This window comes from Oncorhynchus keta, chromosome 22 (genome assembly GCF_023373465.1).
Source record: "Oncorhynchus keta strain PuntledgeMale-10-30-2019 chromosome 22, Oket_V2, whole genome shotgun sequence".
Taxonomy (NCBI): domain Eukaryota; kingdom Metazoa; phylum Chordata; class Actinopteri; order Salmoniformes; family Salmonidae; genus Oncorhynchus; species Oncorhynchus keta.
In genome coordinates, this window is record NC_068442.1 from 55,590,781 (window position 1) to 55,602,374 (window position 11,594).

General features: G+C 41.6%; 1 protein-coding gene across 1 annotated transcript in view; it reads left to right on the forward strand.

The window, feature by feature from the left end:
* The first annotated feature begins 443 nt into the window (after nucleotides 1-443).
* The window catches only part of atp1b1a (ATPase Na+/K+ transporting subunit beta 1a), a 27,470-nt gene continuing 16,319 nt past the window's right edge, over nucleotides 444-11,594 (forward strand). Inside the window, exons 1-2 of the mRNA XM_052475675.1 lie at nucleotides 444-700; nucleotides 9,323-9,451. Coding sequence (XP_052331635.1) covers nucleotides 607-700; nucleotides 9,323-9,451 — 223 coding nt within the window. The 5' untranslated portion in view covers nucleotides 444-606. The remainder of the gene's footprint in view (nucleotides 701-9,322; nucleotides 9,452-11,594) is intronic.

Genomic DNA, 11,594 nt, shown 5'->3' on the forward strand with positions numbered 1-11,594 from the left:
AAAGCTTAAGAGTATACATTTATTTCAATACCCGTCTTATTCTCACAGAGCATCGGCAAAGTAATTATTTAAGTCTAACTTAAAAAATGGTTTTAATAAGATGTTGTTTTTTTAAACAATGAATTTTATGGATGTGATATTTAGCAGGAATTATAATCAAATGTACTAAAGTACAAAGTTGACTCCTGAGAAATAGAATTACTTTTAACATGCGATGTGGTAATAGAAGTCCAAGAATGGTAATATAATATAATGAGTTTATGACATCACCGTAGAATTCTACCATTTTAGTTCCACCATTTCGTTTTGAACCGCCTGGGGCTGCCTTGGCTCATGGAGCAGTGATCATAGCAGTTGGTTGTTACGCAGAAGGATGACTGCTTGTGATTTGCTAGAGTTTAGCCCCCCTCTTTTGTAGGTAACTTATTACAAGAGTTTGCGGGCGGAGTCGGTTACCATAAGAGATAAATTGTGTGCTGTACAATAGGAGAGCCGGGTACGAAACTGTCCATTACTATTCTGTACCGGGGGACAGTACAGGAATCGGGTACCTAAAACCCATTAGATAATATTAATTGAAAAGGGAAATTAAAAGGCAAAAGAAATATGTCGGCAAATAAAGATGGAGACGGTGGATGGAAGAGCTTTCTGTGGAATTCGGAAAGGAAGGAATTTCTAGGACGCACTGGTGGCAGTTGGTGTAAGTACATACATCTGTAATAAACCACTTTTAATCGACGCTTTTCTGGAAATGAACTCGAAGATAAGAATGATACGAGGTGTAACCCTGTTGTTTCCGTGTATTGTCAGAGTAATGTAACGGCACAGAGAGTCCCGACTCTCTGTATTTCCTGATTGAGAAATACAGCACCTGTTTGATTGGACGTAGCATGCTGTGTAGTGAAATTCACTTTTCAATTGAAAAATTACAGGAGAAACACAGAGAATGAATTAAACGTGAGTTATAAACAACCACATCTGTAAAATAACCGTATAACCCATTGATGGAATACGATTAAAATACATGTAATGAACATGGAGTTCTGTCTAAAAGGCAGTTTAAATATATTCAGACTTTTAGGTCAAGTGAACGTTAATAATGTTCCTATTCGTCATTATTCGTTTAACCCGGATCGATCGTGTACAGCGAAAGCTAGAGTCGGTGTCCTTTGCCAAAGAGGTCATTTTGAAGGACATCATTGACATTATATGGTGGCAATCGAGAGTGTTGGATTGCAACTAAACATGTGCTTGTCTTGCCAACATGGTACGCTTGTTTCTGCTGTCACATAGTTAGCCTAGATTGGAGAAAATGGCTAAGAGTTGGTAAATAGAAATGGCTTTCTTTCTCTGAACAAAATAATGTGCCAAATGACAGGGGGACATCCATTACCTCGGTAATTAGCTGTTTTATCCCAATACAGGTCGTTTTTTTAAAGGAATCAGGGTTCAAGGTTAGCAGTCAAGGTGATCGGGCCTTTTCGCCTGAAACTGATGTCATTGTTTTTGGACCGAGAGATTGTCATGTAAAACGAAGCCAACAATGAGCATTGATTTACCAATGAGACACTTTCTTGTTCAACTGGTGAGCTTGCAACACTGTAACACAAAGACGTTATCTCTACATTTTTTTGCTCAGTATTCGAGTAGGAGACTGTTGCAGTTGGGAGCTAGTTTATCTATTGGCAACATTTCGTTTATTTTTGTATATTTTCTTATCTAGGCGCTTTTTGTACATAGAAAGATCATGTCACGACTCACATGCTCGGTTTCTGTAGGACCACCCCTCCCCCACAGACAACTTTGTTTCTTTTAGCAGCTACTGGTAACAAGTTGTTGCTTAAATCAATTCCTCGAGTTCACATAGGTAGGGCGATTATTACGGTAGGCTTTCACAATACGAGCAAAAATAAAGACAGATTGTACGCTCTGGTAGGGGACACAGTTACAAGGCAATGGTCAACGGTTGTCATTTGTTTCCTGAATGCAGACAGACTATTTTGGTAACGCAAAGAGCGCCTGTTCGCTGATAACTGTTGGTTTATCTCTCGAAACAGTTGCTGTTCTCGGAATTAATTTCTAGAATTCAGAAGCTCAATGAAGTAGCTTGCTACGTTTTGAAAGTCCCAAGGTTTCTGGCGTGAAGCCTTTGTTTGCGTAGCCTGCATATCGCGCACGGTATTGTCAAGCGCACGTCGAGTCACATCGATGTGGTTGTTACAGCCTGGTCTCATAGACTGTCATAACATAGTACATTTAAATCCGGGACTGTAAAACTAGTATGATATGGTTACATAAGACAGATGGTTACTTGAGGCAAAAAAACGAATGTCGGATGGGTGGGTGTATAACCCAAAGGTTGCTAGATGTTTGAATCTCATCACAGAGAACTTTAGCATTTTATCTACTAACTTATTTTTTAGCAACTTAGCATGTTAGCTAACACTTAACACTTTAACCTAACTGAAACACCCTAGCCTAGCTAGAATTCGTAACATATCATACGAAATGGGCGATAGACATCCACAAATTAGTACATAGTGTAAAATATCATATCATATCATAGTGTAAAATATCAATGGAGTTTCTCAGATTTCCGTACAGAATCATACAAAAAGCTCTGAGACCAGGTTGCAGCGGTTATTGCTCAGGATAAATAAAGCCTTCCAATAGGTTGGCTGTGCAGCACCATCTCATTTTCGCATCAAATCACAATGGGTCATCATCAAAAATGGTAGGAATTAGCGACTACTGTAGGCTACATTGCTTCGGGTCTTTCATTCAGTGACACTTGTATCCAACGATACTGATGGCTACCCGGTGTCTATAGTCTTTTGAAAGGCAAGCATGAAATAGGACAATCATGATAATCTCAGCAATCTCTGAGCTGCTTGTCTCGAGAAATGTGAGAACGTGCCTGAGTTGTCCATTCACAACATGAAGCCATGCCTGCCTGACTGTCTACCCTGCAGCTCTGGGGGGAGCTGAGAGAGGTTATCACAAGGACTGGAAGGCATTCAACAAGTCTCCTATTGGCCAATTAGATCACATTCACTCAGTCGATCCGATGGCTCTTTATTACAAGAGAGCGAGAAAACGACAGCGGTCTGAATTTAGCTATTCCCCCTGAGCTTCCACACAATATGCGGTCGTAGGTAAGAAAAACACGGATTTGAGAGACTAACATGAATTGGACTTTGGAACAGGCCTATAGGGCTCGCCAGCTTGTAGTCCCGATGGCTCGTTGCTCAAAGCCGACAGGGGAAATTAATGCAGCTTTTGGAGGTTGTTTTGAATAAGAGCGTCTGCTAAATGACTTAAATGTAAATGTAAATGTAACACGGTCTGAGGTTAAGAGGTTTCAGAGATCCGATACGTTTTGTTATCAGAGATAATATCAGTCAGCTTGATGAGCCTACTTACTTAACTATCTCCTGTTTCTGTTGTGATGGTTCAGCTTGATGTACAGTACACTCCCTGGACAGGACACTAGTCTATCACTGGGCCTTACCCCTGGACAGGACACTAGTCTATCACAGGGCCTTAGCCCTGGACAGGACACTAGTCTATCACTGGGCCTTAGCCCTGGACAGGACACTAGTCTATCACTGGGCCTTAGCCCTGGACAGGACACTAGTCTATCACTGGGCCTTAGCCCTGGACAGGACACTAGTCTATCACAGGGCCTTAACCCTGGACAGGACACTAGTCTATCACTGGGCCTTAGCCCTGGACAGGACACTAGTCTATCACAGGGCCTTAGCCCTGGACAGGACACTAGTCTATCACAGGGCCTTAACCCTGGACAGGACACTAGTCTATCACTGGGCCTTAACCCTGGACAGGACACTAGTCTATCACAGGGCCTTAGCCCTGGACAGGACACTAGTCTATCACTGGGCCTTAGCCCTGGACAGGACACTAGTCTATCACAGGGCCTTAACCCTGGACAGGACACTAGTCTATCACTGGGCCTTAACCCTGGACAGGACACTAGTCTATCACTGGGCCTTAACCCTGGACAGGACACTAGTCTATCACTGGGCCTTAGCCCTGGACAGGACACTAGTCTATCACAGGGCCTTAACCCTGGACAGGACACTAGTCTATCACTGGGCCTTAACCCTGGACAGGACACTAGTCTATCACAGGGCCTTAACCCTGGACAGGACACTAGTCTATCACAGGGCCTTAACCCTGGACAGGACACTAGTCTATCACAGGGCCTTAACCCTGGACAGGACACTAGTCTATCACAGGGCCTTAACCCTGGACAGGACACTAGTCTATCACTGGGCCTTAACCCTGGACAGGACACTAGTCTATCACAGAAGTGAGCTATGTTAGCTGATGAAGATGATCTCATAGAACAATGTATCAGAACTCCTAAACCTGTTTACCACAGACCTTATTTTCAGCGTTTATAAAAAATAAATAAAAACATATGTTTTAACCAATGAGCATCCGTTAATAGAGCCCCACCGTGTAGGTGTCATAATACCCATAAAACCTAGCGGTCAAACAGGGAAATGGTTCCAATCGATGTTTCACCATTCATTGTTTCCAAAGGGGATTTTAGAAACGCTTAAAATAACATCTGTGTTTGGTGTCGTCTTACCTTGGCATGATGTTTTGATAGCCATGTAAGTCTCTCTAGGACAAGGTGACTTTTATCAATATATTCGGCTCTATTTACACTCAGTTAAAAAAATTCTAATGAGCATCAATGAAGACATCATGGAAGACTTCAAAACCCTGCTAGCTCCTCCACCTCAGCTCGAGCAGACACATTTTCTAACAGGTATTGTGTCAATTTAAAACGTGCACAAGACAATTCACAGAATAGTCCATTTAAAGAAATGTAGCCTATTTGTTAACTACTACATTTAGCTAACATGATATAGTTAATCCAGAGATTCTTCCCTTTGCCTCGATTCGGCAGTCTCGTCCAGATCATCATGGGATTTGTAGTTCTTTATGATAGCCACATTAGTAGTAATTAGCATTTCATTTGGGGGGAGGGTTAATGCAGGCTAATATATTGATAAAAGTCACCTTGTCCAAGAGATTTACACGATTATCAAAACGACACGCCACGGTAAGTCTACACGAAACACAGACCAGGCTATTGATAGCCAGGGTAAGTCTACACGAAACACAGACCAGGCTATCAAAACGACACGCCACGGTAAGTCTACACGAAACACAGACCAGGCTATCAAAACGACACGCCAGGGTAAGTCTACACGAAACACAGACCAGGCTATCAAAACGACACTCCAGGGTAAGTCTACACGAAACACAGACCAGGCTATCAAAACGACACGCCAGGGTAAGTCTACACGAAACACAGACCTTATTTGAAGGGTTTCTAAAATCCCCTTTGGGAAAAATGTATGGTGGAAAAACAATTGGAACCATTTCCTTGTTTGACCACTAGGTTTTATGGGTGTTATGACTCATGCCCACAAAAATACAGCCATGGTCACCTTCAATGCAACTGGTTTGCATCTCTCTCTCACCCCAGAGCTCACTGCCATGGTTACCGCCAGTCAATCAGTCTCTCTCTCTCACCCCAGAGCTCACTGCCATGGTTACCGCCAGTCAATCAGTCTCTCTCTCTCACCCCAGAGCTCACTGCCATGGTTACCGGCAGTCAATCAGTCTCTCTCTCTCACCCCAGAGCTCACTGCCATGGTTACCGGCAGTCAATCAGTCTCTCTCTCTCACCCCAGAGCTCACTGCCATGGTTACCGGCAGTCAATCAGTCTCTCTCTCTCACCCCAGAGCTCACTGCCATGGTTACCGGCAGTCAATCAGTCTCTCTCTCTCACCCCAGAGCTCACTGCCATGGTTACCGGCAGTCAATCAGTCTCTCTCTCTCACCCCAGAGCTCACTGCCATGGTTACCGGCAGTCAATCAGTCCCTCTCCCTCCCTCTCACACGCACCCAGACACTGTTGCACTATGAAGTTATTCTGCTCAAACAATGCACTAGTAAAAGTGTTTCCTGTAGATTGTTTAGTCACTGGATGTTTTGTTATGACCCAAGGTTAAGGGCAGCAGGGTTGATTTACAATTGGCCATCCTGTCACCTTCACATGCAGGGAGAGAAAGTAACATGTCTTGCCACACCTGTCTCTGCCTGCCTGACTGCATGGCGCCATGTGATGTGTGTGTGTGTGTGTGTGTGGGGGGGTGTATGAGTTTGTGGATGCTTGTAAATGAGGCTGATAGAGGAGAGGGAACAGTAGAGTGGTGTAGAGTAGAGAATAGTAGAGTAGAGTAGAGTAGAGTAGAGTAAAGAACAGTAGAGTGGTGTAGAGTAAAGAACAGTAGAGTGGTGTAGAGTAAAGAACAGTAGAGTGGTGTAGAATAGAGTGGTGTAGAGTAGAGAACAGAAGTGTAGAGTAGAGTAGAGAACAGAAGTGTGGTGTAGAGTAGAGAACAGAAGTGTGGTGTAGAGTAAAGAACAGTAGAGTGGTGTAGAGTGGTGTAGAGTAAAGAACAGTAGAGTGGTGTAGAGTAAAGAACAGTAGAGTGGTGTAGAGTAAAGAACAGTAGAGTGGTGTAGAGTAAAGAACAGTAGAGTGGTGTAGAGAACAGTAGAGTGGTGTAGAGAATAGTAGAGTGGTGTAGAGAATAGTAGAGTAAAGAACAGTAGAGTGGTGTAGAGTAGAGAACAGTAGAGTGGTGTAGAGTAGAGAACAGTAGAGTGGTGTAGAGAACAGTAGAGTGGTGTAGAGAACAGTAGAGTGGTGTAGAGTAGAGAACAGTAGAGTGGTGTAGAGTAGAAAACAATAGAGTGGTGTAGAGTGGTGTAGAGTAAAGAACAGTAGAGTGGTGTAGAGTAAAGAACAGTAGAGTGGTGTAGAGTAAAGAACAGTAGAGTGGTGTAGAGTAGAAAACAGTAGAGTGGTGTAGAGTGGTGTAGAGTAAAGAACAGTAGAGTGGTGTAGAGTAAAGAACAGTAGAGTGGTGTAGAGTAGAGAACAGTAGAGTGGTGTAGAGAATAGTAGAGTGGTGTAGAGAACAGTAGAGTGGTGTAGAGAATAGTAGAGTGGTGTAGAGAATAGTAGTGGCGTAGAGAACAGTAGAGTGGTGTAGAGAATAGTAGAGTGGTGTAGAGAATAGTAGAGTGGTGTAGAGAATAGTAGAGTGGTGTAGAGAATAGTAGAGTGGCGTAGAGAATAGTAGTGGCGTAGAGTGGCGTAGAGAATAGTAGAGTGGCGTAGAGAACAGTAGAGTGGCGTAGAGAACAGTAGAGTGGTGTAGAGAAGGGTAGAGTGGTGTAGAGTAGAGAACAGTAGAGTGGTGTAGAGTAAAGAACAGTAGAGTGGTGTAGAGTAGAGAACAGTAGGGTGGTGTAGAGTAGAGAACAGTAGAGTGGTGTAGAGAAGGGTAGAATAAAGAACAGTAGAGTGGTGTAGAGTAGAGTGGTGTAGAGTAAAGAACAGTAGAGTAGAAAACAGTAGAGTGGTGTAGAGTGGTGTAGAGTAGAGTAGAGTAGAGAACAGTAGAGTGGTGTAGAGTAGAGAATAGTAGAGTGGTGTAGAGAATAGTAGAGTAAAGAACAGTAGAGTGGTGTAGAGTAAAGAACAGTAGAGTGGTGTAGAGTAAAGAACAGTAGAGTGGTGTAGAGTAGAGTGGTGTAGAGTAGAGTGGTGTAGAGTAGAGAACAGTAGTGTGGTGTAGAGTAGAGAACAGTAGAGTGGTGTAGAGTAAAGAACAGTAGAGTGGTGTAGAGTAGAGAACAGTAGAGTGGTGTAGAGTAAAGAACAGTAGAGTGGTGTAGAGTAGAGAACAGTAGAGTGGTGTAGAGTAAAGAACAGTAGAGTGGTGTAGAGTAAAGAACAGTAGAGTGGTGTAGAGTAAAGAACAGTAGTGTGGTGTAGAGTGGTGTAGGGGGGGAATATTCTGTAGTAGTGTATGTGTAGGGGGGGAATATTCTGTAGTAGTGTATGTGTAGGGGGAATATTCTGTAGTAGTGTAGGGGATATTCTGTAGTAGTGTAGGGGATATTCTGTAGTAGTGTAGGGGATATTCTGTAGTAGTACTAGTAACAGGAGTTGTCTCTACCCTGGCATTAACAGCAGAGAGGTTCTGTAGTAGTACTAGTAACAGGAGTTGTCTCTACCCTGGCATTAACAGCAGAGAGGTTCTGTAGTAGTACTAGTAACAGGAGTTGTCTCTACCCTGGCATTAACAGCAGAGAGAGGTTCTGTAGTAGTACTAGTAACAGGAGTTGTCTCTACCCTGGCATTAACAGCAGAGAGAGGTTCTGTAGTAGTACTAGTAACAGGAGTTGTCTCTACCCTGGCATTAACAGCAGAGAGAGGTTCTGTAGTAGTACTAGTAACAGGAGTTGTCTCTACCCTGGCATTAACAGCAGAGAGAGGATTAACAGGCTGTGAAAGTTACGCTGAAGTTTACAGTCAACTCATAGAACGTTAAACCGTAGAGAGATTTAGTTAGTCCCAGGAAGATTAACAATCTTATGCCTCTCACAAAGATTTAGACTGTCTTCGTAATTAAATAAATACTTGAATGACTTCTCATATTGGATCATAAGCACTTATAATGACAGCATCAGCTTAGTTTAGATAAGCAAATATATATATATATATTTTTTTCCCCCAGCCATTTCGAAAGTGATTTTATAGACATGTTCATTAGTGGTGGCAATGTTGAATTAGATTAATCTCAATCACCAATATATCCCTATAACCCTCAAATATCATCTATGGTTAAATAACTGAACTTCTGTTGTATTTAGATAATTATTTTGAATTCTAGCCAGCCACACCACACCATGCATGGCTCAGCACATTCCTAGTCACTGGAGTTACTCAGCCCTTTTATAAACCCCCAGATGTCTTTCATTCAGCGTCCTGTCAGGCTAATGTCTCAGGTGTTTTTCCTGGAGGTTGGCAGTTTCCCTGGAATTTCCAGTTAGAATCAATTCAGGCAACATGTTCAAGGGGGACCTGGCAGGGTGAATCTGTATGGTGATGGGGGATAGTAACCGGAAGGTTGTGAGTTCAAACCCCCGAGCTGACAAGGTACAAATCTGTCGTTCTGCCCCTGAACAGGCAGTTAACCCACTGTTCCCAGGCCGTCATGGAAATAAGAATATGTTCTTAACTGACTTGCCTAGTTAAATAAAGGTAAAATAAAAAAAATATAAAAAAAATACAGGAGTATTGTTGACACTCATTCACCATGTTCGATCTGCTAAAACAGGACATGCCTACCACTATGCCGTCTACTACTAATCTGTCTGTCTATTTGTAACCAATTCCTTCTGTCTTTCTCTCCACAGTTAAAATCTTGTTGTTCTACCTGATCTTCTATGGATGCTTGGCTGGGATTTTCATTGGGACCATCCAGGCCCTGCTGCTAACCCTTAGTAACTACAAACCCACCTACCAGGACAGAGTCGCCCCACCAGGTAAAGACTACTCTACTCCCCTTATACTGCTTTATACTGCTTTATACTACTTTATACTGCTTTATGTTGCTTTATACTGCTTTATACTGATTTATACTGCTTTATGTTGCTTTATACTGCTTTATACTGCTTTATGTTGCTTTATACTGCTTATACTGCTTTATGTTGCTTTATACTGCTTTATACTGCTTTATGTTGCTTTATACTGCTTTATACTGCTTTATGTTGCTTTATACTGCTTTATACTGCTTTATACTGCTTTATGTTGCTTTATACTGCTTTATGTTGCTTTATACTGCTTTATACTGCTTTATGTTGCTTTATACTGCTTTATACTGCTTTATGTTGCTTTATACTGCTTTATACTGCTTTATGTTGCTTTATGTTGCTTTATACTGCTTTATGTTGCTTTATACTGCTTTATGTTGCTTTATACTGCTTTATGTTGCTTTATACTGCTTTATACTGCTTTATACTGCTTTATGTTGCTTTATACTGCTTTATACTGCTTTATACTGCTTTATGTTGCTTTATACTGCTTTATGTTGCTTTATACTGCTTTATGTTGCTTTATACTGCTTTATACTGCTTTATGTTGCTTTATACTGCTTTGTGTTGCTTTATACTGCTTTATACTGCTTTATACTGCTTTATGTTGCTTTATACTGCTTTATACTGCTTTATACTGCTTTATGTTGCTTTATGTTGCTTTATACTGCTTTATACTGCTTTATGTTGCTTTATACTGCTTTATGTTGCTTTATACTGCTTTATACTGCTTTATGTTGCTTTATACTGCTTTGTGTTGCTTTATACTGCTTTATACTGCTTTATGTTGCTTTATACTGCTTTATACTGCTTTATACTGCTTTATGTTGCTTTATACTGCTTTATACTGCTTTATGTTGCTTTATACTGCTTTATGTTGCTTTATACTGCTTTATGTTGCTTTATACTGCTTTATACTGCTTTATGTTGCTTTATACTGCTTTATGTTGCTTTATACTGCTTTATACTGCTTTATGTTGCTTTATACTGCTTTATACTGCTTTATACTGCTTTATACTGCTTTATGTTGCTTTATACTGCTTTATACTGCTTTATGTTGCTTTATACTGCTTTATGTTGCTTTATACTGCTTTATGTTGCTTTATACTGCTTTGTGTTGTTTATACTGCTTTATGTTGCTTTATACTACTTTATACTGCTTTATACTGCTTTATACTGCTTTATGTTGCTTTATACTGCTTTATACGGCTTTATGTTGCTTTATACTGCTTTATACTGCTTTATGTTGCTTTATGTTGCTTTATACTGCTTTATACTGCTTTATGTTGATTTATACTGCTTTATGTTGCTTTATACTGCTTTATACTGCTTTATACAGCTTTATGTTGCTTTATACTGCTTTATACTGCTTTATACTGCTTTATGTTGATTTATACTGCTTTATACTGCTTTATGTTGCTTTATGTTGCTTTATACTGCTTTATACTGCTTTATGTTGCTTTATACTGCTTTGTGTTGTCCCAAAGCCACTAGTTTGTTTTCTTGGCTGTGTGCTTAGGGTAGTTGTCCTGTTGGAAGGTGAACCTTCACCCCAGTCTGAGGTCCTGAGTGCTCTGGAGCAGGTTTTCATCAAGGATCTCTCTGTACTTTGCTCCGTTCATCTTTCCCTCGATCCTGACTAGTCTCCCAGTCCCTGCCTCTGAAAAATATCCCCACAGCATGATGCTGCCACCACCATGCTTCACTGTAGGGATGGTGCCAGGTTTCCTACAGACGTGACACTTGGCATTCAGGCCAAATATTTCAATGTTGGTTTCATCAGACCAGAGAATCTTGTTCCTCATGGTCTGAGAGTCCTTTAGGTGCCTTTAGGAAAACTCCAAGCGGGCTGTCATGTGCCTTTTACTGATGAGTGGCTTCCGTCTAGTCCCCCTACCATAAAGGCCTGATTGGTGTAGTGCTGCAGAAATGGTTGTCATTCTGGAAGGTTCTACCATCTCCACACATGAACTCTGGAGCTCTGTCAGAGTGACCATCAGGTTCTCAGTCACCTCCCTGACCAAGGCCCTTCTCCGATTGCTCAGTTTGGCCGAGCGGCCAGCTCTAGGAAGAGTCTTGGTGGTTCCAATCTTCT